General features: G+C 40.0%; 1 protein-coding gene across 1 annotated transcript in view; it reads left to right on the top strand.

Annotated features, from left to right (window-relative positions):
* Positions 1-23,177, top strand: part of CUNH12orf56 (chromosome unknown C12orf56 homolog) — an 82,559-nt gene extending 59,382 nt beyond the window's left edge. The window contains 2 exon segments of the mRNA XM_027108211.1: positions 704-973; positions 23,153-23,177. Coding sequence (XP_026964012.1) covers positions 704-830 — 127 coding nt within the window. The 3' untranslated portion in view covers positions 831-973; positions 23,153-23,177.
* Positions 23,178-25,342: the final 2,165 nt, after the last annotated feature.

Raw genomic sequence — 25,342 nt, 5'->3', positions numbered from 1 at the left:
GAACAATGTTGTGGTTAGGGGCGCCAACCCCCATGCAGTTGAAAATCCACATATAACTTTTGACCCCACCCAAATTTAACTACTAATAGCCTATTGCTGACCAGAAGCCATTCCGATAACATAAAGTTTATTAACACATATTTTATCAACACATATTACTAACACATATTAACACATATTTCTATAGGTCTTGCTCACGATGTTCTAGACATATATTTTTGTATACATTGAAAAAAATCCAAGTATAAGTGGACCCATGCAGATCAAACCCATGTTGTTCAAGGGTCAGCTGTACTCTCACTGAGGCCGTGGGGACGAACTCTCCTCTTCCCTCTTGATTTGGCCCTAGTGGTCACCCCAGCTTGACTCATTTCAACTCCCTGCTATGTACAGCCTGAGAAAACAAGAGGCAGGAGCCTCAGCTCACCCTGTGGTGAGGACAGTCCTGGCTTCCTTATTAATGCTTTGATAACTGATACATTATTAATGCAATTCGCTTTGCTGAAGCAAAGTGCTTCAATGAGCTGAAAGGTATACATATCAGAGGTCTTCTAGGTCACAAATGGGGGAGATTGGAGGGCTAAAAATGCTGCAGGTTAGACTCCCACACCCAACAATGCTACGCCAGTAAGTGTGTACGTACTGTGACCAGTGTGAAAAGTCTTGCTTTTAAATCTATTTTGTTTCGTTTTATGATTTGCAGGTACTTTATTCACATGCCAGCCTTGGAAAAAAGGCTCCCATTGTGTTACCCTATTACCCAACCTACCACTCAACTTTTTCATGAAGTTCTGAAATTGGTTGAACAGAAACAATGCGTGAAATGTTAATAAGAGTGTAAAATGTGAATTGGGAGTCAACTTAATATTTATGAGAAACACTTTTTGATTTAATATCCAGCTATTCCTGTGTCCTATAAACAAAGATTTTATTTGAAGGTTCCATCAATACCTCTCTAAGAGAAGTGTTTAAAGTTTTTAATCTGCTACAAAAAAGAAACTGTTTAAATACACTGACATACATAAAGTGGGGTGAAAGACTAGCGTTCTTCTAAAAGAAAAAGTTTCTAAAGACATAAAGGAAACAGAAACCCAGGAAGAGCAAATGTAGAAAGTGCAGGCTGATGTATTAGACAACATTATTAGACAAAAATTAGTTTTGTTGTCTAATAACGGTGAGTGGCATGAAGCCACTGAAATATCCAAAGATAAATCGTTGTGGGGAGTATAAATTACAAAGTGATCACATTAGAGAAATGCTGGGCAATAGGATGCTACCCTCCTTTTCCACCTGTAAAAATTCTAGTGACATAAGTATTCATGGAAGGACAAGCAGAAGAATACAGGCATAGCTATAAGGAAGGTCAGTTCCTCATTTATCATGGGGAAAGAAGCTTGGATTTTCTTCAACAGCACTGAATGCATTCTGCCACTCTGTTTCAGGCACCTGGGGGCTAATGTGAACAGTGTTGTACAGTTTCTATGAAAGAGAAACTGTCTATTAGCAGTTAAGGCTCTTCCAGTTGTTTAAAAAATGTCTTCACTATATCTTATGGTAATACGCTAATTTAATCCAACAAAAACCTTAACTTTGGCATCCCTGTGGAGCTACTGAATTTGGGCTTTTAAGAACTTAGGAACTGGGTCCTCCATTCAACTTACAACTTAAGGGAGGATCAGAGAAAAATCCACCACCAAAGAAAGAGCTCCCAAGCCAGAACTGCCTGTGCTGTTCAGTGGAGAGAGAATTAAACTCACTCAGGACATCTTATTTCTGTTTCTGGCTAAGCCACTAACCTGCTGTTTGACCTGGAAAAAGTCAGGTCTCCTTTCAGGGCCTCCTCTGCTATGTGGAAAGGTAAGGCTAGATGTTCTCCAAGTTCTCTTCCAACTCTAACATTCTCTGCCTGTGATGAGACACTTCTTAACACTCTGTAATGGGGTAGTGTATTCCTGTGCACCCTGGCTCAGTGGATGATTTCACATTGATTTCAACAATCCTGCTTTCTTTGGACTAAACATTTCCCTTCTGGCTGTCATCAGCATTGCTCTAGAAAGTGTCCAAGGCTTCTGCACTGTTACCCATCCAGGACTATAAGTCTTCTACTTTCTAATCTGGGGACAGAAAGGGGAGCAAAATGGTGTTTATGAGTGTCCTGGGCTGTTAGACGAGGGATTATTCCCAAGGGATGGTTAATCAGAAGAAGATTCTCAAGACAAAGGCAAGCAGCACTTGAAACTAGACAAACGATGGACAGTGGGCTGACTACTGGTGAATGTGGAGCCTGCAGAATGACGAGAGGACCAACTCAGCTCTGCCTCAGCTTCTAGGCAGTGCCCTGGCTCTGAGCAAGTAGCAGTGAGGCTCTGGAGAGAACTTGGGGTCTCTTTCCCATGGGCCTTCTTGTCCACGTTGCTTCTCCTCTCCCACTGTTCCCTTCACTCTGAAAGCATACTTTATCTCATCTCTGGGAGCAAAAACTCTATCCGAATGTACCTCAATCTTTCCATGTAGGGCTTAGTCAGTAGCTTTTTTGAAAGCTAATGGTTGAATATTTGTTGTCTTGATTTTCTTATGACACATGGCTAATCATTTACACAGTCTGGGAGAAGAGGGAAAACCCAGAAATTAATACTTTGAAGGGGTATCCTGCCACAATTCTTTCCTACTATGTGTTTTTTGCATTATTGCCAAAGCCAAGAAAATTACTAAATAATCCATCTCTATTAGTGATCAGACACATTTGATTGACTAAATATTGATTTAGACCACAAAATAATTATTTTTCAGGGAAACTAATTGTAGAAAAACTTTGAATATGAAAATCACATATGTAACTTTTTTTTTTTTTTTTTTTTTTTTTTGCGGTATACGGGCCTCTCACTGTTGTGGCCTCTCCTGTTGCGGAGCACAGGCTCCGGACGTGCAGGCTCAGAGGCCATGGCTCACGGGCCTAGCTGCTCCACGGCATGTGGGATCTTCCCGGACCGGGGCATGAAACCGTGTCTCCTGCATTGGCAGGCGGACTCTCAACCACGGTGCCACCAGGGAAGCCCACATATGTAACTTCTGAAGAATAAAAAGGATCACCAAAAGGACCACCACACACAGCCAGTTCTCAGGTTGGGTTCAAGATTCTGGACTCTCTGGCCACCTTTATAATACAAGGATTGCCATTGACCACTCCCACTAAGAGTGAAGTCATAGTAATTAGCTCTACCATTATATATACAGGGGTTTTGAGGTCAAAGAGCTGAGTTTAAATCCCAACTCTGCACTCCTGGACCTTGGGAAGTTACTTAACATCTCTAAGTTTTGGTCAAAACAAGGGTATAACCTATCTCATAGGGTTGTTAGATTTAAATGAAAAAATGTTGATAAAGCACATAGCATGGCATGTGGAAGTAGTAAGGATGCAGTACTTATTATTATTAAAATACTAGCAAAGCTGGCTGAGAACTTAGAGATTTATAAGTACTACCCTTATTTTTTGGACCAATTTGGGGAATAGCTACTATACTCAGCCCCTAATCCATACATTACTGAAGAATGGATTCATTTCACTATTAAACTGAAAATTCAATTTTATATTAGCAGGAGTGTGATTTAATTAAGTGACTATTTCTACTGCTCACCACCAAGGACCACTGACTCTAACTGACATTCTCAATGCGAGAGCTATGTGGGAAATATTCTTCCCACGAGTGGACAGAAATCTTTTCAGTCCTGTAAACTTTTTTTTCACCTTAGATTTAAATAGTTAATTACTAACTAATCAAACAGACATAGCCATTCTGTCCTTATAGAGTTCCTAATTGATTCACAGGTACTGTTAGAATAAATATATGAAGAGTTTCTTCATTTTACTGAAATATAGATAACCTAGAAACTATGTAAAGAGGGAAAAGCTTGAAGTCCCTATAATTGATCACATATTTTACTTATTTCCATACTGACTCTCCCTCACTGGTAGTACCACTTTTCATACTGTACAGAGATGCTTGAGAGTATGGTATTAAATGTGCTATAAGGCAGTTGATAAAAGTGGTCACAGCTTGTTGACTGGTAATATGCTCCAGCTAGTGGCATTATATTTTTTCTGAGGTTAGAATCACTTGTTTTATATTTAATGTTTTTGTATAGTAGAGACATTAGGTGATAAATGTGGAAGAGAAGCTGGAAATTTCTTGAAGAAATGAATTTGATGGGAATTTTTGAGCAACCTTTAATAGTGTTAACTCACTGTCTGATTTCTCTTTGTTCATTGTATTTACTTCTAAAATGCAATACTGACTTGTAAGGTCCACTTGGATTTGGCTCTCTATAGGAGGGCGACAGTCAGCAATTTTTCATCCCATCAGACCAAGCACTCTGTGTCTGTATATCTGTCTTTTGGATCTGAAGCTTTTCACATTTAGGGGAAGGCAGCATGCCTCTGGCTGAAAATCTGGGCGGTGTAACTTTGTGACCAAGAGTCCAGATGCTATCAGAAAGACCTTGTTTTGATTCTTGCCTGCCTACTTACTTGTCATCAGACTTTTGGCAGGTTATGTAACTCAGAACTTCCATTTTATCAATCATATGTTAATAAAGCCTATCTTAAGGGTTTTGTGAATATTCATTCACTTATATATAAATAAATAGTTCTATGGCCAGTAAATACAGAGACAAACCATATGGCATTGCCATTTTCAAGTTCAAAATTGTCAATACCTGTAATTTCATATGGTTCAAACAAATAAAATCCCCTCAATAAATGGTAGCAATTATCCTAACAGAAACACTAACTTGCTTTAAGAACTTATACTTTAAATACACGTCATTAATTCTAATTTCCCAGATAGCATGGCACTTTGTTATAATGTGGCTTATTCTTGCACAGATTTGGGTGAACCTTAAATCATATAGTTCAATTACAAATTATTCAGTGGGCATAATATAATTAAACATGCTCAAATGTAATTTAAAATTTTCTTCCTTGCCTTCCCCCAAAATAAAGAAATCTGTTCTTCCACCAGTCTCCTCCTCCTCAGTGAACTGTACTTCATTCACGCTACTACTCAAAAGAGACAGTTGGGAGACCTCTGTGTTTTCTCCATTCTCTTCATTCTCCAAACGCAATCCGTCAACAGTGCTTATTGGAAATTCCTTCAAAATATATGAGTAATCTACTGACTTCCCATAGTTACTACTACTCATGTCCAAACCTCCATCACCTACTACAATAAACTATTTAGTCACCCTGCTTTCACCCTTGACCCCTACAATAGTTTCTCAAAAAGGAGAGTGGACTGTTCTTTTGAACAAGGAAATCAATACAACTGATGACTTAAAACCTTCCCTTTTCTTCCCATTACCCAAGATGAAATCCAAAGTCCTTACCATGGCTTTCAGGGACCTTCATGACCTGGCCTCTGACTACCTCTGTGACCTAATCCAATCACTCTTCTCACTCGCTGCTCCCTAAACAAACCGGCCTTTGTGGTTTTCCTTCAAATCTCCAAGTTGTTCAAGCCCTGGACATTTGACTAGCAAATGCTTTTCCCCCAAAACTTCAAATGTCACTTCAGGGCTTCCCTGGTGGCGCAGTGGTTGAGAGTCCGCCTGCCGATGCAGGGAACACGGGTTCGTGCCCCGATCCGGGAAGATGCCCGCATGCCGCAGAGCGGCTGGGCCTGTGAGCCATGGCCGCTGATCCCGCGCTTCCGGAGCCTGTGCTCCGCAACGGGAGAGGCCACAACAGTGAGAGGCCCGCGTACCACAAAAAAAAAAAAAAAAAAAAATCACTTAAAAGAGGGCTTCTCTGATCACTCCCAAGTAGCATCCCACCCACCTACATCACCTTATAGTGTATTTGTTACGTATTCTTTGCAATGTAACAATTTAAGAATGTAAGCTCTATGAGGGTCTGGCCCTCATTTGTCTTATTGAGTACTATACCCCAACGCCTGGAATAGTGCCTGGCGCAAAGTGCCTCTTCAGTGTTGGGTGAAGGATGTGCTAAAGAAACATGCAGAAGGAGCCCACAGACAGGAGCACCAGCTCCAGTCGCCACATCACAGCAGACTCATGAAAGACCCCAAGCGAGACCTGTAGAAGAACTGCCCAGCCAATCCATAGAATTGTGAGATACAGTAAAGGGTTGGATTTTTTTCAGCATCACCGAGGTATAATTGACAAATAAAATTGTAAGATATTTAAAGTATACAATGTGATGATTTGGGGCTTCCCTGGTGGTGCAGTGGTTGAGAGTCCGCCTGCCGCTGCAGGGGACACGGGTTCGTGCCCCGGTACGGGAAGATCCCACATGCCGCGGAGCGGCTGGGCCAGTGAGCCATGGCCGCTGAGCCTGCGCGTCCGGAGCCTGTGCTCCGCAACGGGAGAGGCCACAACGGTGAGAGGCCCACGTACCGCAAAACAAACAAACAAACAAAAACAATGTGATGATTTGATATTCTTATACTCTGTGAAAGGATTCCCCCCCTCAAGTAAATCCATCCCTCACATCACATATTTATCTTTTTTTGGGGGGGGAACCATTTAAGTTCAACTCTCTGAGCAAATTTCAATTATATAATACAGTGTTATCGACTATGGTCACCATGTTATACATTAGATCCTCAGACCTTATTCACCTTATAATTGAAAGTCTGTACCCTTCAAAGTTTGGAGAAGTACCAACCTCTCCCTATTTCCCCTACCCCACAGCCCCTGGCAACTACTTTCTATTCTCTGTTTCTATGAGCTTGACTTTTTAAGAAATAAAGTGTTGTTTTAAGCCTCTAAGTTTTGGAGTGGTTTATTATGTAGCAACAGATAAAACAAGAACACTTTCATTTATTTTAAATAAAATTTTACAACATTATATCAATGTTAAGGTAATTCCAAATTAAATAATTCACCACAATCAGGCACTTGAACCAGCATAAGTATTTTACTTGTCTATATGTTCTTCTAGCTTTCTTCTACATTGTTAAAATCATATAAATTTTCCCTTTTGTCACTTTAAATGGATTCGATAGCATCTACAGAGTTCTCCCAGTCTCTTTAAAATGGGATTTATATCTGTATAGACACAACAGGGTCCACACTGTCACTGTCCCTTACTGGGAAGGGGCCTTTGGAATCACACAGCGCAAATAACGGCTGAGCACTTAAGTGCTGATAGTATATGATGAACACCAAGCAGACTCAGCTTGCTTCTGCCCTCAACCCTTCCCCTTTCAGTCGGTCCCTAGTTACAAAGAGAGTTACAAAGATCGGAAGAGATAAGGCTTTGAAGGTGTATTCATTACATATCTGAGAAAGTTCTGGCTTCTGGGTTTGGAGAAACCATGGGGCAAAGGGTATTCTTCCCTTATTTTTCTGGTCTTCTTTTCTTTCTTGTTGTCTTCTACTTGGAAGGTGACTTTGACCCTGAAGAACTAAGAGGGGCTACAGATGGGACAAAAGAAAAGGAAGCAAGATTAATATTTGCCCCAAGATTCTGAGAGGCAAAGAAACCTTTAAGTTTCCTTCTAGGTGGTCCACTCCTTTGAAGATCTCAGGAGGGGTGTAGGATTTCAGGGCGTAAGTTGTCGCCTATAAATAAAGATGATGGATTTGATCAAGGCACTAACCCCCTCCTCTTTCTACTTTTGGTGGTGATGGGGACAGAGTAGTTAGTGGTGGTGGCAGTGATGACAGATATGGTGATTTGTATGTTTTGCCAGCAAGGAGGTCAGTGGAGGAGGGTAGAGGGTGTAGATAAAGTGGCATAGGGCCACTGTGGGTTTTTGTGGGCTATCCTGCAATAGTGGCCATTATTTATAACACTGTTGCTACAGGGAAATTATTCTGTCTTCTGCACAGCTGACCGACAAATGAATTTGGAAAGGATACATTATAAAGGAAGTATTCTACTTCTAGTAGCAACTATAACCACCAGGGGGCATAATTGGACTAGGAAGACAGAAAGAAAAGCAAAACTTTGCTCTAGGAGTATTGATTCTTAAACTTCTAAAATTCCTGCTGACCTTCAAAATTAAATTAATTCTTGTTGTCAGGTGTCTTTAATATGTACTAACATAAATCTAGGTGTGAGAAAGCTCCATATGCTCTTAAAAGATCAACACAAATATATAATTTAAAAGTTTACAAAATTAAATGCAAATTAATATCATTAACATAATGCATGATATTTTGCTCAAACTCTATCTCCTCTGCCAAATGAAGACAGTAGAATGTACCACACAGGCTCTTGAGTTCAGTATGCTGCTATCACATTTCACTCTTCTCTTTCAGAACTACTACACATCTTTATGTACGGCCATGCTGACATCTGACTGTCCCTCAGCTTGTACATTTCACTATGTATGAAGTCTGTTTCTGTTCTCTTTTTTGGCCAAGGACAATTAAAGTTCTCCCACTCAGGGACAAACAATGGATCAACATAGACAACGCAAACATGGGCATTTTGTTGAAACGAAAACAAAACTTTAGATTTCCTAAGAAACCCCACAGACTTTCAAGCTGAAATCTAGACCCCAATTTGAGAGGCTCTGCTACAGAGGATAAGGGGCTCAAAATGTTGTCAGTATGATGACTTGTCCTCACGATTTCCCTGGGTGGTTTATGCCTTTATTTCCCCAGCACCCTCTGCTTTATTTTCAATAGTGTCCTCATTTGGATGATAAAGTAATAAGGTTATATCTGCTTAGAAACCAGTCCCAGCATGGAGTTTTAAGATCAGGAAAGACCTGTGCCTTAGCAGTGGGAGTTAGGAAACAAAAGTTAAAGCCACTTACAGAAGCTTCTTAGGTTTCTTTGAGAAGCATATCTAGTCCAATATGAGTCAAGCTTTGGGGGTTAAACCCAAACTTTTGACATGTTCTGATCTTCTTTTTTGAAGAAGAGGCCTCAGGGATTCCCCTGACTCCCTATATTCCCAAAACACCACCTCAAAACACAGGCTATATAAGAAAGGAAATACATAAAGTGAAAGATTTCATCATAATGAGGATTCTCTGATATCTGAGAGCATATAAGGTCATTTTAGGTTAAGAGAAGCGAAACTTCTGAAAGGGCCACATTTACTCAGAAAAGCTGGAAGACAGGACAGCAGTTTTGTAACTGTATGACATAATTTGGCTAATATCATGCTTTGGGCTTGCTACACAACAAAATGATTCCTTGCTGCCAAGTCTCAAGACCAAATTCAGTTGCCAATGTGACTTCAGATGGTTCAATGTTAATAATAATGAAAAGATGCCATAAAATATGATTTTTAAGGAGACTGAGAAATATTTCTCTAAAAATGTCCCCAAAGCAGATATTTGCTGAGATTGGTTTGTTGAAGTGATACTAATGAGAGCATTCTAGCAACTTTGAGTCCTCTTTCCTTCAGATGATGAATATTATTAGCATTATTTCATATTTACCAAGTCCCAACTGGGGCAACTTGTCATAATGGACAGTGAAGGGAGAGGGAAAAAAGGACCACCTGTCCCTGGCATATGTGCCGAGGACACTCAATGTGCGGACAATGTCTTAAACATGGTCTGCCGTTTAGGAGGTTTCATATGATTTTCAAGGATCTCACTGTGCCAGAGAGAATTCAATTCAACTCAGTAAGCATCTCTTCGGAGCTAGTTGGATACTTAGGGTATACAAAAATAAATAAAACTGGGTTCTTGTTCTAATAAGCTAAATTCTCTAAGCTGAATTATTTGAGTAGAACCTGCAAAATTTTTGCCATATCATCTGTATTTTTATTTACTCCATATTTTCCTAACATCATTATTTATTCAATACTTTTCTAGTATCTCTACCTACTTTAGCCATGTCTTAAAGAATATCTTGGGAAATCATGGAGTTGATGTTCCAGATATATATTTTTAAATACTTGTGTTTACATATTTCTTTTTTTTTTTTTACATATTTCTAGTAGAGTGCACTTAAAAATGTGCATTGAAAAATAAACACAATTAAAAAAATTTTAATTGTGGGACTTCCCTGGTGGTCCAGTGGTTAAGACATTGCCTTCCAATGCAGGGGGTGCGGGTTCGGCCCCTGGTCAGGGAGCTAAGATTCCACATGCCTTAGGGCCAAAAAAAAAAAAAAACAAACCCAAAACATAAAACAGAAGCAATATTGTAACAAATTCAGTAAAGATTAAAAAAAATTTTTTTTAATTAATTTATTTATTTTTGGCTGTGTTGGGTCTTAGTTGCTGCTCACGGGCTTTCTCTAGTTGCGGCTAGTGGGGGCTACTCCTCTTTGCGGTGAGGGGGCTTCTCATTGCGGTGGCTTCTCTTTTTGCGGAGCATGGGCTCTAGGCGCGCGGGCTTCAGTAGTTGTGGCTCATGGGCTCTAGAGCCCAGGCTCAGTAGTTGTGGCGCACGGGCTTAGTTGCTCCGCAGCATGTGGGATCTTCCCGGACCAGGGCTTGAACCCGTGTCCCCTACATTGGCAGGCGGGTTCTTAACCACTGCGCCACCAGGGAAGCCCTAAAAAATTTTTTTAAATCTCTTTTCCTTGGACTAACTAAAACCATCTTTGTACTACTCTACGGGAATGATAATAGTAAGGAATACTTAAAATATTTTACAAAGGTAGAATAAGTCAGATGATAGAGGTATAAAGAAAGGGTTACGGGAAATCACAGAAAGAAGAGTTTAATTCTGTTTGGTCCATCAAGGAGGCCTAACTTAGAAGATGTTGTATTTGAGGAGGTTTTAAAAATATCTAAGCGTGTAATATTTTTTTCAAACTAAAGAACATGGCAAAATGGTAAGATTTGACAAAGCTTGGTGGTGAGTGCACAGATATTCCTATATTATGCTCTTCTCTGTATGCTTGAAATATTTCATGATAACAATAATAAAATGTGTCTAAGGTTTGGAGAAGAGAAAAGCATTCCAAGCAGAAAAGAAAGTATGAGTGAAAGCACAGAATCCTGAAATTCAGGCTAGGTGTCTTCGATAGAAGGTGAGCACTGGAAGATTAGGATGTGGCAGATCATGCAGGACCTTGGCTAAGTAGTCCTGAATAAGAGGTCTGGCGGGGGTGTGGGAAATCCCTGGAGGTTTCTGATGAACAATATATAACCAGAGCAGTAGATCAGGAATGGAACTCTGGGAGAGAACTGCAAGAAGGGGAGAGCCCAGATTTGGAAGGATCTTATAATAATGATTCGAGTGACAATACTGTAGTCTCCCTAAGCTCCATAACATGCTGATTTGCTCCCTTGTTCTGCCCACTTGTATCCTGTTTTTATTTTTAAAAAATCCATTTCTAGGACTTCCCTGGTGGCACAGTGGTTAAGAATCCACCTGCCAATGCAGGGGACACAGGCTCGAGCCCTGGTCCGGGAAGATCCCACATGCCACAGAGCAACTAAGCCCACGCGCCACAACTACTGAGCCTGCGCTCTAGAGCCCGAGAGCCACAACTACTGAGCCCGCGTGCCACAACTAGGGGAGACCGTGCACTAGAGCCCATGCTCCGCAACAACAGAAGCCACTGCAATGAGAAGCCCACGCATTGCAACGAACAGTAGCCCCCACTCGCCGCAACTAGAGAAAGCCCGTGTGCAGCAATGAAGACCCAGTGCAGCCAAAAAAAATAAAAAATAAAAAAATCCATTTCTATTGGGTAGTCATATTTCCTCCTTCCTACCCTAGATCCTTTGCAGTCTCGTCCAACTATATTATAGACAAGGGTCTGCTAAACTTTTCCTGTAAATAGCCAGATAGTAAATATTTTAGGCCTTGCAGGCCATACAGTCTCTGTTGCAACTATTCAACTCTATTGTAGGGAGAAAAGCAGCCACAGACAATACATAATGAATGGGTGTGGCTGTGTTCCCCTAAAACTTTATTTATAGACCCTGAAATTGAAATTTCAGATAAGTACCCTTCTTTTGAATTTTTCAACATTAAAAACGTAAAAACCATTCTTAGTTTTCAGGCTGTATAAAAATAGGCTGCAGATTACAGAAATGCAAAACAAAACCATAATGAGATACCATTCCTCACCCCCTGATGGCTGCAATCAAAAAGACAAATAATAACAAGTGTTGGCGAGAACATGGAGAAATTGGAACCCTCTTACATTACTGTAGGAATGTAAAATGTCACAGTAGCCTTGGAAAACCCTTTGGCAGTTTCTCAAATGGCTAAGCATAGAGTTACATATGATGAAGCAATTCCACTCCTAGGTATATACCCAAGAGAAATGAAAATATATGTCCACACAAAACATAATACACAAATGCTCATGGCAGCATTATTCATCATAACCAAAATGTGGAAACAGTGATACAATGGATCATTTGGCAGTAAAAAAGAATGAAGTGTTACTGTGCTCAACCTGGATAAATCCTGAAAATATGCTAAGTGAAGGAAGCCAGTCACAAAAGACCACCTACTGTATGATTCCACTTATAAGAAATGTCCAGAATAGGCAGATCTATAGACAAAAAGTAGATTAGTGGTTACCTAGGGCTGGGCGCGTTTTGGAGACAGGGGGATTAACTTGGTCATGAGTGACAGTTTTTTGGGGGGTGTGATGAAAATGTTATAAAAGTGACTGGGGTGATGATAGCACAACTCAATAAATATACCAGACAACCACTGAACTGTACACTTTAAAAGGGTAACTGTATGGTATGTAAATTATATCTCAATAAAGCTGTTAAAAAATAAATAACGGGCTGCAGGCTAACTGGTCACGCAGGTGGCAGTTTGCCAGCTTCTGCTGTAGGCACCAAATGAACTGGCTCCTTTCAGAAGCTTACTAGTAGATTCAGCTATTTAAACTTGGAAAATTCAATTTAGAAGAGCTGCAAGATAACTGTAGTCAGACAGGCCTTTGTTCTTGGGTGTTGCTGGTGAGGGGATCTGTACGTCTCATAGATGTACAGTCTAAGCAATGATGAATTCCTGTTTGTAATTAAAGCCAGGAATTCAGCCCCCATACTCAGATATACTCAGACTCACAGTAGTTTCCAGCAGTGAGGTCTTGCAGAGCCACTAGGCTGCAAGGACCTTCACTTTGTCCCAGCCAAGCTTCCCAGGCAAGCAATCATTTTGTCCATCTTTCTTCTTCTAGACCAGCTGGCTGGTTACCTCAGATTCCTCAACTTCCCATGATTAAAAAACAAAGCTTTGGGGACTTCCCTGGTGGCGCAGTGGTTAAGAATCCACCTCCCAATGCAGGCGACATGGGTTCGAGCCCTGGTCTGGGAAGATCCCACATGCTGCGGAGCAACTAAGCCCCTGCGCCACAACTACTGAAGCCCGGGTGCCTAGAGCCCGTGCTCTGCAACAAGAAAGCCCGTGCAGCACAACAACGAAGACCCAATGCAGCCAAAAATAAATTTAAAAAAAAAAAGCTTTATCTCATTGCCTCTTTGGAGAGGTAATGCAAGGGGGTGATGGTAAAACTTAACCTAAATTTTTCTTCTTGTAATCAGTCTTGGCCAAGGCAAGACTACCTCCAGTAGACTACAAGCTCCATGAAGTCAGGGCCTTATATGATTTGTTTATGACTATATCTCCTTACCTAGCCCAGGATCTGGCTGATCATAGATGCTCAACAGATGTTTTCAATAAGAAACAGATGTTTTGAAAAACATCAATTACGACAGGAAGACTATGAAATTACCTTAAAAATGTAAAAGTAGTTTATGACCAATATTATGATATAAATTAGAATAAAGAGAATGAAAAGAAGGACAGAAATATGATTAGAAAAGTAGGAAAGGAGACGAGGAGAGAGTGTTAAAGAGAGAGGACACAGAGTCACCATTATAAGCAAGAGAAGGAGCATGGTAAAAAGAGAATTTTATTTAAAATAAAAACTGGTGAGGGTTTGACTGAAGGAGCATTTATTTTGGGAATAATCCTTTTAGGAGACTTGGTGAGTTGTAAGCCAGGACTGCTACCCATACACTGGTCAGAATAAAGACCATCCCAAATTTTGAAAAGGACAGTTTTGTCCACCACTTCATACCTTTTGTCTTAAATCCTTAGAATCTCCTGAATGAGATATTACATACCTTCCCCAGGAGGACTAGAAGTTTTAGGAAATAAAGCACATAGCAGTGTTTTTGCTTTTAAGAGGGAAGCTTTTCAGTTCACTTCCAGCCTTAATTCTTAGATAATTTGTGCCTCATCTCCTCTCTCTTTAGGCTTTGCATGTGGTGATAGCTAATTTTTAAAAATTGGAAGAGAATCTTTGGTTTTATCATTAAGTGTCAAGAAGAGGTCATGTGTAGAAAAAAATGTTTAATAAGATGCAGAAAGCACAGCCCCAAGGGTCTCCATGAAGACCTTTGCCTTACATGTAAATGGATAAATGGATGGATAGTAACGTGGGTGAGAACGACAGGAATGAATGATCAGAGGAGTTAAGAATTCAATGATACATAAATACTTAATACATAAATACTTAAGAAAAAATACTCAAACGACCTTCTCCGAGGAACACAAGATATGAATTTTAATGATGTCACTAAAAGACCCAAACAAGTCCATGATCATTTAAAACACAAAGGGAGGATCCCTTTGTCTTAATGAGTGTTCCAATCTCCTAGAATTAACTAGAAAGAACATGTTGACAAAGATACAACTCCAATCTATTTGGGAGTTTAAATAGTGTCGATTTATGAGAACATTTATATTTTATTAAGAAAAATGATTAAAAAATTTGCTGGGGTTCATAGTACAGCATTAGTAAAATTGAATACCATAATTATTTCAACAACTAATTATTGAGTATCAACTATGTGCTAGTCACTGTAAAGATTAATAAGACCCAGTGTGCCTATCTTCAAGAAGCTTACTATACAGCAAGCTTATAGTAAGTTAACTACAGAAATAATTATACGATAAAGTAGTTGATAATAAATAAACAGGAGGTACAGAGCTTTATGAGTTACAAGGCAAAAAGGCTTGTATATTATTGAGATAATCAGTAAAATTTTTCATGAAGGAAGTAGCATTTGAGATGAGGCTTGGAAAACAGCAACTTTTTCATAGTCTGAGAGATGAGCATTCCAGATAGTGGGTACAGTAACAGCAAAGGTACAGAAGTGGGAAAGCAGGAGAGATTTTTAGGAAACTCAACAGCTATTTTGCCAAAGTGTAAACTATATGTTTTGGGGAGGGGGCAGTAGGAAATACCACAACTGGACAGTTATGTAGGAGTCCAATTGTGGGGAGCTTTTCAAATTCATTCCCTCACTCATTCAACATTCACTGAGCCCCCGTGCCTGCCACTGTGCTGAACACAGCAGCAAAAAAATAGATAGGAGACGTGAGTACTGTAACCACATCAGCTGTGTCTCCACAGACGTTCACAACTAGAGGCCTAAACATTCTTTCCATAAAACGAAGTCACACTATTTGTCTGCTCCCTAAATTTCATATTGAATTAGTCAAGCTTATTAACGGCCGTGACCTGACTCCAGGCGATTGCTGTCTCACAGGGGTTCAAAAGTAATTTTGAGGAAGAGAGAAACACATTTGCAACCAATTATACTTTCCAGTTACACTCTAATTTCAAGGAACTAGGTCAAATTCCTTAGCAGGTTCGAAAGGATTTAACCTGTTCCTTTCTGGGAACAGTGACCTCTGCAGCTTGTTCCTTAAGAGGCTGGTGCCACTCAGTTTGTCCCAGTGGGGTGATATCATGATGATAATCACACCCCAGTAGCTGATCCACCAGACTGGCCACATTTGGGATTTATCAAGGTACTGCTAAAGAATTCTAAGGACAAATTCTTGCAGCTGTTTTCAGCCTTGAACATGACTGGAATATCAATCTATAAGCTGGAGGTGGCACATGTTGGAGATTTACTGAAACTACAGGAACCCAGATTTTACTGTGGCAAATTTGGGCACCCTGGCTATTAAAATAAAGAGATTATGCCTACGTTTAAACCTTTTAAAAAAGAAATGTGAAATAACCAAACATTGAAAATAGAAATGAAAGTCATTGAAATGCAGAGCAATTATATAGATGACAAATTGAAATGTAAAAATGTATTCACGAAAAGGCTATGATAAAAGATTATCATTCACTCAAGGTGTTATAATAAGGAGGGCTTCCCAGGCTGAGTGTTAATTGAATATAAGGTGGGGGGAGGGGCCTAAAAAGCTTTCTCAGTTTGAAGTTCAAATCTGTGGAACTCCCTGTCCTCCCGGCTTTAACTCAGACCTGACATTACTCACTTGAGGAACTGCTGTCAAGCTTGTCTTTGCATCCAGGCAGAAAACAGCACTGCAAGTCTTTACAAAAAGCCTCTGGGCCTTGAGTGGCCTCACTGATGAAAGCTAATTTACTAGTCTACTTGCCACTTACATGTTAGTCTTCTAATAAGATAGTGTTTCTCAGAGTACCTAATCTCTGTCCTTTCACCCCCTCAACCTGAAATCCATGTTGGACCAGCCCAGTCAGGAAAATGGCCTAGTTTTGATCCCCTAGATAATTATATGAGTCTTTTTTCTTTTTGGCTCTGTTGCGTGGCTTATGGGATCTAAGTTCCCCGACCAGGGACTGAACCTGGCAGTGAAAGCGCAGAGTCCTAACCACTGGACCAACCGGGAATTCCCAGGGGTCATTTTTTAAACCAAATTTCTGCTGGGTGACTCTCTCTACAGGTTAGAAAGGAAGACATAGCAGAAATATTTATTCAATTCAGTCAATCAGTATATATGTTTTAGTGCCTAATATATTCCTAGCACTGTGCATGATGCGACTAGGGAGAGAAGTGTCAGAGGCTAACAGTCAGAGATATAGGATCAACACAAATAAAGAAGGTATAAGACAGTACTCCTTTGTATGGACTGTGCTAAGAAGGCACCCTGTCCACCTGCCTTGCTACCATGGTGACAGTTACTAAGAAATGCACAGATCCACATACGAACAGGTTACAGAGTTCTGTTTTGTTGTTATTGTTTTTAAATATGCAGTTTCTCCAGTGAGATGAATGGTTCTTAATATCAGTCTCCAATTTTCTCTATGAACTCTGTATTCAAGTCCTTAAAGAGCATGTCGACCAATCCATGCAGACCCTGCACAATTTGGGGGTTTTCCTGTTGCTTGGGGATCAGGCTTTAACCCTTCATGTGTAGTGTGGAATAACCACAAGTGTTCCAGGCATCTAAGTTTACCTGACTCTAATACGCAGGCATGATTTCCCAAGGATACCCCAAGGTTAAGAAGGAATTCTTTTTTTTTTTGCAATAATAACTAAAGATGTTTATTATAGCATTATTTATACCGTATTTTATCCAACTATAAGAAGGAATTCTTGATCATCCCTAAATTCCTGCTTTTTAGTGGCTGCTATCTCCTCTTTGCCCCACCTCATCCTAGCTGTGACCACTGTCCCCTCCTCATTTATTCCCCAAGCACCATTACATACAAGTGGTTCTTTATAAAAGACTTTGACTGAAAGTCTGGGAATTATAAGAGTAAGTAGTATTCTATATCACAGGATAGGAAATATAAGTATCCAAAAGTTCTATGGCCATTTTCAACACAGGGAATTTCTCCCTATATTTTCCTCCCAGGCTCTGCCTGCTGCCACTTTACTCAGATTTCCTTCTCCTTCATCTCTTTTCTGAGTTCTGCAGGTCCAAATCGCTGTCATTTCATTACTCCAAGCAATGTAATTCTCATAGTCAAACCGTCCCCCATATAGACTAACTCACAATCCCCAAAGGCCCATCTTTTTTTTTCTCTCCTCAAACAAAATCTCTTTTGCTGTTCCCCTGGAATGTAAAATAGCAGCTAAACATAACTGTTTTTAAAAGGTACTTATTTTCTTTCCCTGCTTACACACTTTTTGGCTGAATTCTTCCGTTTACTCTGTACTCATGGTAACTTTTTTCTTGAGACTGTCTGAACTACAGATGTAAAGTCAAAGTGTCAGAAACATTATGCATCGTGCATACGTCATTCATATGTTTAGAGAGAAGTTTAGTTCCTTTTTTTCTTTTTAAAATTCATTTTCTAAAAAAGCGATTCCTCAAAGATTGAGAAAAACTATGGAACGATTTGTGATTTTCTGATTGCCCTATAGGAGATACATAGGGAGCAGAATAAAAACTGGTCCCCTGTAGAAAACTCCCTACTGTATCTGGCATTATCCACAGGCCAAGACCCCTTTATATGCATGCAACACAATTTTCGTAAAAGAAACCTTTTCACATTCAGTCACAGGAGTAGACGCTTGGGCGGTGACCACAGCTCTGCTTTAAGGATAAGAATCTTAACTTTGACTACAGAAATGTTTCCGGAAGTGCTGAGTACTGATTTCTTGGAGGCAGCCCTCAATTACATTTGAATGTCATCCCCAAAAGAAAGTAACATATGACAGTAAGTACAGCCTCTTGTGAAGATGGATATTTCCCCTTAGAAAGATCTCAATCTTTCTATCTATATATACACCCCTGGACTAGGTACCATGGAAGATGTGAGAAAACAATAAAACAAAATTGAAATCCCATAGGAGCTTAGAATTCAGAGGGTGAGAAAAGTTTCACTATACAGAAGTAATAATTATTGAATGAAAAACAAAGTAGGATTTATTCACAGAGTTCTGGAATTTTAGAACTAGAAGTATTTTAAAGATTATTCACTGATATACAGAGGAGAAAACTGGAGCCCAGAAGGGTTACCTGAGGTCACACAGTGCATTAGTGGCAGAGCCAGGAAGAGACCACAGATATCAAGAGCTTTGTCTACTTTACCGCACTGTAACAACTATTAAGCATCAATTCTATGCAAGGAAATATACAGCTTGAGATAGTAAATGCAAAATGCCTAGCACAATGTGTGGGACCATCAGCTGTCATCATTATCATAATCACCACCACAATTATAATGGTTAAGAGTACAAATTTTGTGGGCAGAAGACCTAAACAGATATTTCTCCAAAGAAGTCATATAGATGGCCAAGAGGCACATGAAAAGATGCTCAACATGGCTAATTATTACAGAAATGCAAATCAAAACTACAATGAGGTATCATCTCACACCAGTCAGAACGGCTATCATTTAAAAAGTCTACAAATAACAAATGCTGGAGAGGGTGTGGAGAAAAGAGAACCCTCCTGTTGGTGGGAATGTAAATTGGTGCAGCCACTGTGGAAAACAGTATGGAGGTTTCTCAAAAAACTAAAAATAGAGTTGCCATATGATCCTGCAATCCCATTCCTGGGCATATATCTGGAGAAAACTATAATTCAAAATGATACGTGCACCCCAATGTTCATTACAGCACTATTTACAATAGCCAAGACATGGAAGCAACCTAAGTATCCACTGACAGATGAATAGATAAAGAAGATGTGGTACATATATACTGTGGAATACTACTCAGCCATAAAAAAGAATGAAATAATGCCATTTGCAGCAACATGGATGGAACCAGAGATTATCACACTAAATGAAGTCAGAGAGAGAAAGACAAATACCATGTGATAACACTTACATGTGGAATCTAAAATACAACACAAATGAACTTATCTACAAAACAGAAACAGACTCACAAACATAGAGAAAAGACTTGTGGTTGCCAAGGGGGAGGGGGCTGGAGGAGGGATGGATTGGGAGTTTAGGATTAGCAGATGCAAACTAGTATATACAGAATGGATAAACAACAAGGTCCTACTGTGTAGCAGCACAAGAAACTATATTCAGTATCCGGTGATAAACCATAATGAAAAAGAATGCATATATATATGTATAACTTAATCACTTTGCTGTAGAGTAGAAATTAACACAACATTGTAAATCAACTATACTTCAATAAAATTAAGTTTTTTAGCACAAATTTTGGTATTGGAACTGGAGGGTTGCAGTTCTACCACTTATTGTGTAACTGTAGATGAGCTACTTATCTTCTCCAAACCCTAGCTTCTTCATCTATAGAATGGGAATAAAAATAATATCTACCTAACAGGATGGTTATGAGGATTATATATACTTCTCACTTGAGTATGTTCAAACATTAGCTGTACCATTTATTAACCTATATAGGTATACAGAGAGACAGACAAAGATACACACATACAGAGTATTGGTGGAACTTCTCTTTGCTCTGCCAAAAAGAAAGCCAAAAAGTTAACACTTTTTAGCTTTTACTATATAGATATCAGTACACAAAAGTATGGAGCAAAGAAAATAGGAAAAGAAATGCTATTTGGGATAGTACAATATAGAAACTGCTTACTATTCTCAACAAATATACACCAAGTTTCTGTTTTCAAGGAGCTTGTAACCTAGTGGAGGAAGAAACCAGGCTGTTACGATATGGAGTGATATACACGTTGCAAAGCCAGAGTTAAGAGCTGTGAAAGCTCACAAAAGGGCATCCTATTCAGTAAGAGTGGAGGCAGAGAAGTGAGTCTCAGAGGTGGTTTCTCAAATAAAGGAATAAAGAGCTGGCCAAAGATGAGAAGAGTTGGAAAGTGCCTAAAGCTACAATCCAGGTGGGTCCTCAGGATCCATGCCAAACCCCTAGTGTGCCTTCTTACACTGCAGGTGTTAAAGAAGGAAAACACACCTCCCCCATCTCCCTGCAGTTAGGGTTCTGCTCCTGCCAATTAGAAGGTGGATCACAGGCTGAAGCCACCTGCTTTGTTTCTGCTGGCGAACTCAGCTGTGAACACGTTGGGCTTTTCTGCTACATTATTTCAGTGTCTAGGTACTAACTTCACAGGCGTTGAGAGGTAGTCCCAGGAGCAGCAGTGGCTTCCTGATCCTTGGATTAACAGCTACAGTGGTATGTCTTTGAACTCAACAGTTCCAATGGAGTCCCCTGATTCCCCGTCTCTCTGATTATTGCAGAGGTAGCAGCTACCCTGGTAAACCAGCCCAGCAGTCTTGTCCTAGTAATCATTCCTGGAGGCCCCACTTTATCCCTTCACCCTTTCCAATAACTTTGTAAGCTCCTGATTCCCTGAATGAAATCCTTCTTGCTTAAAATGATGTGAATGGTTCCCATTGCTTGAATCAAATACACCAAAAGAATACAAAAATGCAAAATGTGCCATGAATAATATTATTTGCAGGGGTCAGCAAATAACGGGCTGAACATGGGTGTGTAAATATCTCTTTGAGATCCTTTCTTTTGGATATATACCTAGAAGAGGATTACTGGATCATACGGTATTTCTGTTTTTAGTTTTTTGAGGAACCACCACACTGTTTTCCACAGGGGCTGCACCATTTTATGTTCTTACCAACAGGGGACAAGGGTTCCAATTTGTCCACATCCTCGCCAACAATTGTGATTTTCTGTTTTTTTGATGGTAGCCATTCTAATGAGCATGAGTGATATGTCACTGTGGTCTTGATTTGCATTTTCCTAATCATTAGTGATGTTGAGCATCTTTTTATATGCTTTTTGGCCATTTGTATATCTTCTTTGCCCATTTTTAAATTGGATTCTATTTGTTGTTGTTGTTGAATTGTAAGAGTTCCTTATATATTCTGAACATTATCCCCTTATCAGACACATGATTTCCTTGGGTTGCTTTTTCACTCTGTTGCTTCTGCCAGTCCAGTTTTAGTCCATGCTCACGAATGGAAGTCTAGTCTGGAGCAACTTGCTGGCAGTCTGGCCAGATCTGGAGCCGTCTTCCATCCTAAAGACACCAGTGGGAATAAGCCACAGCATCCCTATCTTGGACACTTCAGGTCTTAGATACTCTGATTCCCTGTGATATCGAAAAGTATCTCCATGCTTTACTTTGAACCAGAACAAGCCAACCTAAGGTTTCTGGGGCTGCCAAATTAGAAAGAGCCTCAAGACTGGGTATGGGAGTCATGGAGTAGACTCACCAGATTCAGGTTTTCCACTGTCAAGTACCTGCCACTAGAAAGCTGAAATCAAACACAAGTTTCACATCTGTTTTGTAATTTAGCGCTGCTCCTTTTACTTCAAAGAGTAGTTCGGTTCATCTTCTTTGATTCTCTCTGTTTATCCTGAGGGGATAAAATATCCCAACCCTAGAGACCTTAACGATTTCCAGTAGAATACATAGAGAGTTAATGCATGACTTAGTCTAAAATACAACCCAGTACACACAGTACTTGCTCCAAAAAATCCTTGCTGATTCTGTATTAGTGGGTATGAACTCCAAGGCATGCTACGTTTGCTAAAATATCCTATTTGAAGAGAGACGATTCTGATTTATAGAAGGTCTATTTCCTTTTCTAACTACTACTGCCTTTTGGAAGACTTTAGGAAGCCTTAATGTGCATTATTTTTATGGTCCCCACAAGAAAAGGAAAATGGGATGGTTAAGAGAGCTGCATAAGTTCAAGAAGAAACACTGGAAATGAAAGATCCTAATTCTCTTCTTCCCTGACTTTTATGTTAAGTTGTTGCTATTCAAGGGCCTACATTCAAGTGTTTGTCACTGCATTACCTTTAATCATGAGTATCAGGGATAGTGACATTTATAAATGATTTCAGCTGTAAGTAACAGAAAACCCAAACATAAGTAGGTTAAAAAAATACTTTTTTCCTCATCATAACAAGATATCCAGAGATAGGTAGTTGCTGGCACTGGTTTAAATGTTCAGCGATCTCAAGGCTAAAAGTCGTTCATTCTCTCAACTTTTCGCTCACGGATGAAAGATGGCTACCACAGCTCCAGACATCCTATTCTTTACAAAGTAGAGAGAACAGAGAAGAGATGATACCAGTTCTGGCTGTGCCATTTTATTTGGAAGGCATAAGGTTTCCTGGAACTTCCCCCTCAACCTCAGAAATCTTCAGCTTACTTCTCGAAGGCTGAAACACCACTCCCAGGTGTAAGCAAGGCTAGGAAAACAAAATACATGGGAATATTTGGTTTTCCCACCCCAGAAGCAGGCAAGTGAGAGGGAAGTTGGCAATGAGTGTTGGTCTGCCAAGTTTTAGGGTTTGCCACAGTGAAAACCAGGAAACACCAAAATATTCAAGAATGCAAGACTGACTAAGTGTAACGTGCCATATGAATCCCAGGTAGCTGTTAAAAATTGTGGTACAGAAAAATACTTAGTGGCATCATGCAAAATTATTCATAAAATATCAACTAAAAAATTAACATATAAAACAATAGATGAGAAAACATCAAATTTGTTGGGGTGACCTAAGTTTAGATAGATTTTTAAAAATAAATTTATTTATTTATTCATTTATTTATTTATGGCTGGGTTGGGTCTTCCTTGCTGCGCGCGGGCTTTCTCTAGTTGTGGCGGGTGGGGGCTACTCTTCATTGCGGTGCGCGGGCTCTAGGCACGCGGGCTTCAGTAGTTGTGGTATGCAGGCTCAGTAGTTGTGGCTCGTGGGCTCTAGAGCGCAGGTTCAGTAGTTGTGGCACATGGCCTTAGTTGCTCCGTGGCACGTGGGATCTTCCCGGACCAGGGCTTGAACCTGTGTCCCCTGCATTGGCAGGCAGATTCTGAACCACTGCGCCACCAGGGAAGCCCTAGATAGATTTTTAGAAGTTAAATATATATATGCAAAAAGAAAAAAACTGGAACTTATACTCTGAAAATGTTGACTTAGGTTGGGTTTTCCAGGAAACAGACTCTGAGGCAGAGATTTGCTTGCAGCTGGTTTAGTGGAGAGTGCTCTGTGGAGCAGCACCTGTTGTGGGGGCAGGACTGGGCAGAGGGAGAAGGTGAACTGCAGGGCAGATGCCACAGAGGCTTTAATTGGTTCCATTGGAAGTTCTGAAGCTGAAGTCCCAGACTGTCCCAACTGAGGGACTGTGCCTTGTACCTCCACAAGTGACCAGTCGTGGGATTTGGACTGTCCCCAGGGAGGGGATATAACCTAGCGTGAGGCAGTTTCCTTCACAGAGGCAATTTTGGAGAAGAATTCAACTGTGAGTCATCAGCAGCCAACATTCTTGGCAGCTGTATCTTGAGATCCGGGCAGCACACGGCAGCGTCCACCAGAAATGTCAACAGTGATTATCTCTGGGTTTGGGGATTAAGGTTGGTTTTCTCTCTTTTTAAAAATATTTTCCAAATTTTCCATAATGAATATAATATTGTTCTAAGCATTAAATGAGTTAATTCATAGAAGGCAGTTAGCACAGTTCCTGGAATTTATTAAACACTCAATAAATTTAGCTATAATTATTTTGTATTTATATATATATGTATATACGTGTTCATGTAACATTTTAAAGGGAAAACATAAATATGGATATTGTCAAGAAGAACGTATGAAATAGGATTAAAATAATAACAGAACTTGCTGTTCCTTTTGGCTTATTATTTTTTTAAATATTTATTTATTTATTTGGCTGCACTGGGTCTTAGCTGCAGCATGAGGGATCTTTGTTGCTGTGTGCGGGATCTTTGTTGCAGTGTGCGGGATCTTTAGTTGCGGCATGCGGGATCCTTAGTTGGGGCATGCGGGATCCTTAGTTGGGGCATGCAGGATCTAGTTCGCTGACCAGGGATAGAACCTGGGCCCCCCGCATTGGGAGCTTGGAGTTTTAACTGCTGGACCACCAGGGAAGCCCCTGGCTTATTATTCTTTTAATCTGTGTTTTAATCTGTGAAATTCTTTCTTATGACATTGTTTCTTTCCGGCATGTCCAATAGAACTTTATGTAATGACAGAAATTTCAGGGACTTCCGTGGCAGTCCAGTGGTTAACACCCCACGCTCCCAATGCAGGGGGCATGGGTTCGACCCCTGGTCAGGGAACTAAGATTCTGTATGCCGCACGGTCAGTGTCTGTGCTGCCCAATATGGTGGCCATTAGGCACAGGTGGCCGCTAGGCACTGGAAATGTAGTAGAGCAAATGAAAAGCCAAGTTTTAAATTTTATTTAGTTCCAATTCATTCAAATGTAAATAGCCACATATTGCTAGTGGCTACCATATTGGACAACGCAGCTCTATACCAATATTAGGCAATGGTTATGTAGAGAATAGACCTAAAATATTCTTTCTCCAAGTTTGGATTCGTTCCTCAACTCACTACCCTGTATAATCTCCTACTTGTGATTTCAAAATCACATTTTATTTACACATTTTATTTACACATATTTATTTACATATAAAATAAATTTATATTTATTTACAAAAAAGGGCTGCTGTTGGTGGTGGTGGTCAGACTTTTAAAATATACAACAGGGAAAGTAATTTAGTTGAAAGGTGCTAAAGAGCTACATAACGTATTGCTAACTGTATGGTATCTTTTAGTAAATAATCCAAAGAGAAAATGAAAGAGGTTGTTCCATATCATATATCTGGTTCCTCTTCGTAAGCTAAAAGAGACTTCTCACCAAAATCATACTTTTCAACCATACTGTCCATATAAAAAGGGAGAT

This window comes from Aethalodelphis obliquidens, unplaced genomic scaffold, assembly GCF_003676395.1.
Source record: "Aethalodelphis obliquidens isolate GAN/ISIS:26980383/991018 unplaced genomic scaffold, ASM367639v1 scaffold8, whole genome shotgun sequence".
Classification (NCBI taxonomy): Eukaryota; Metazoa; Chordata; class Mammalia; order Artiodactyla; family Delphinidae; genus Aethalodelphis; species Aethalodelphis obliquidens.
Note: the sequence above shows the minus strand (reverse complement) of the source record. Positions and strands in the feature narration are given on the sequence as shown.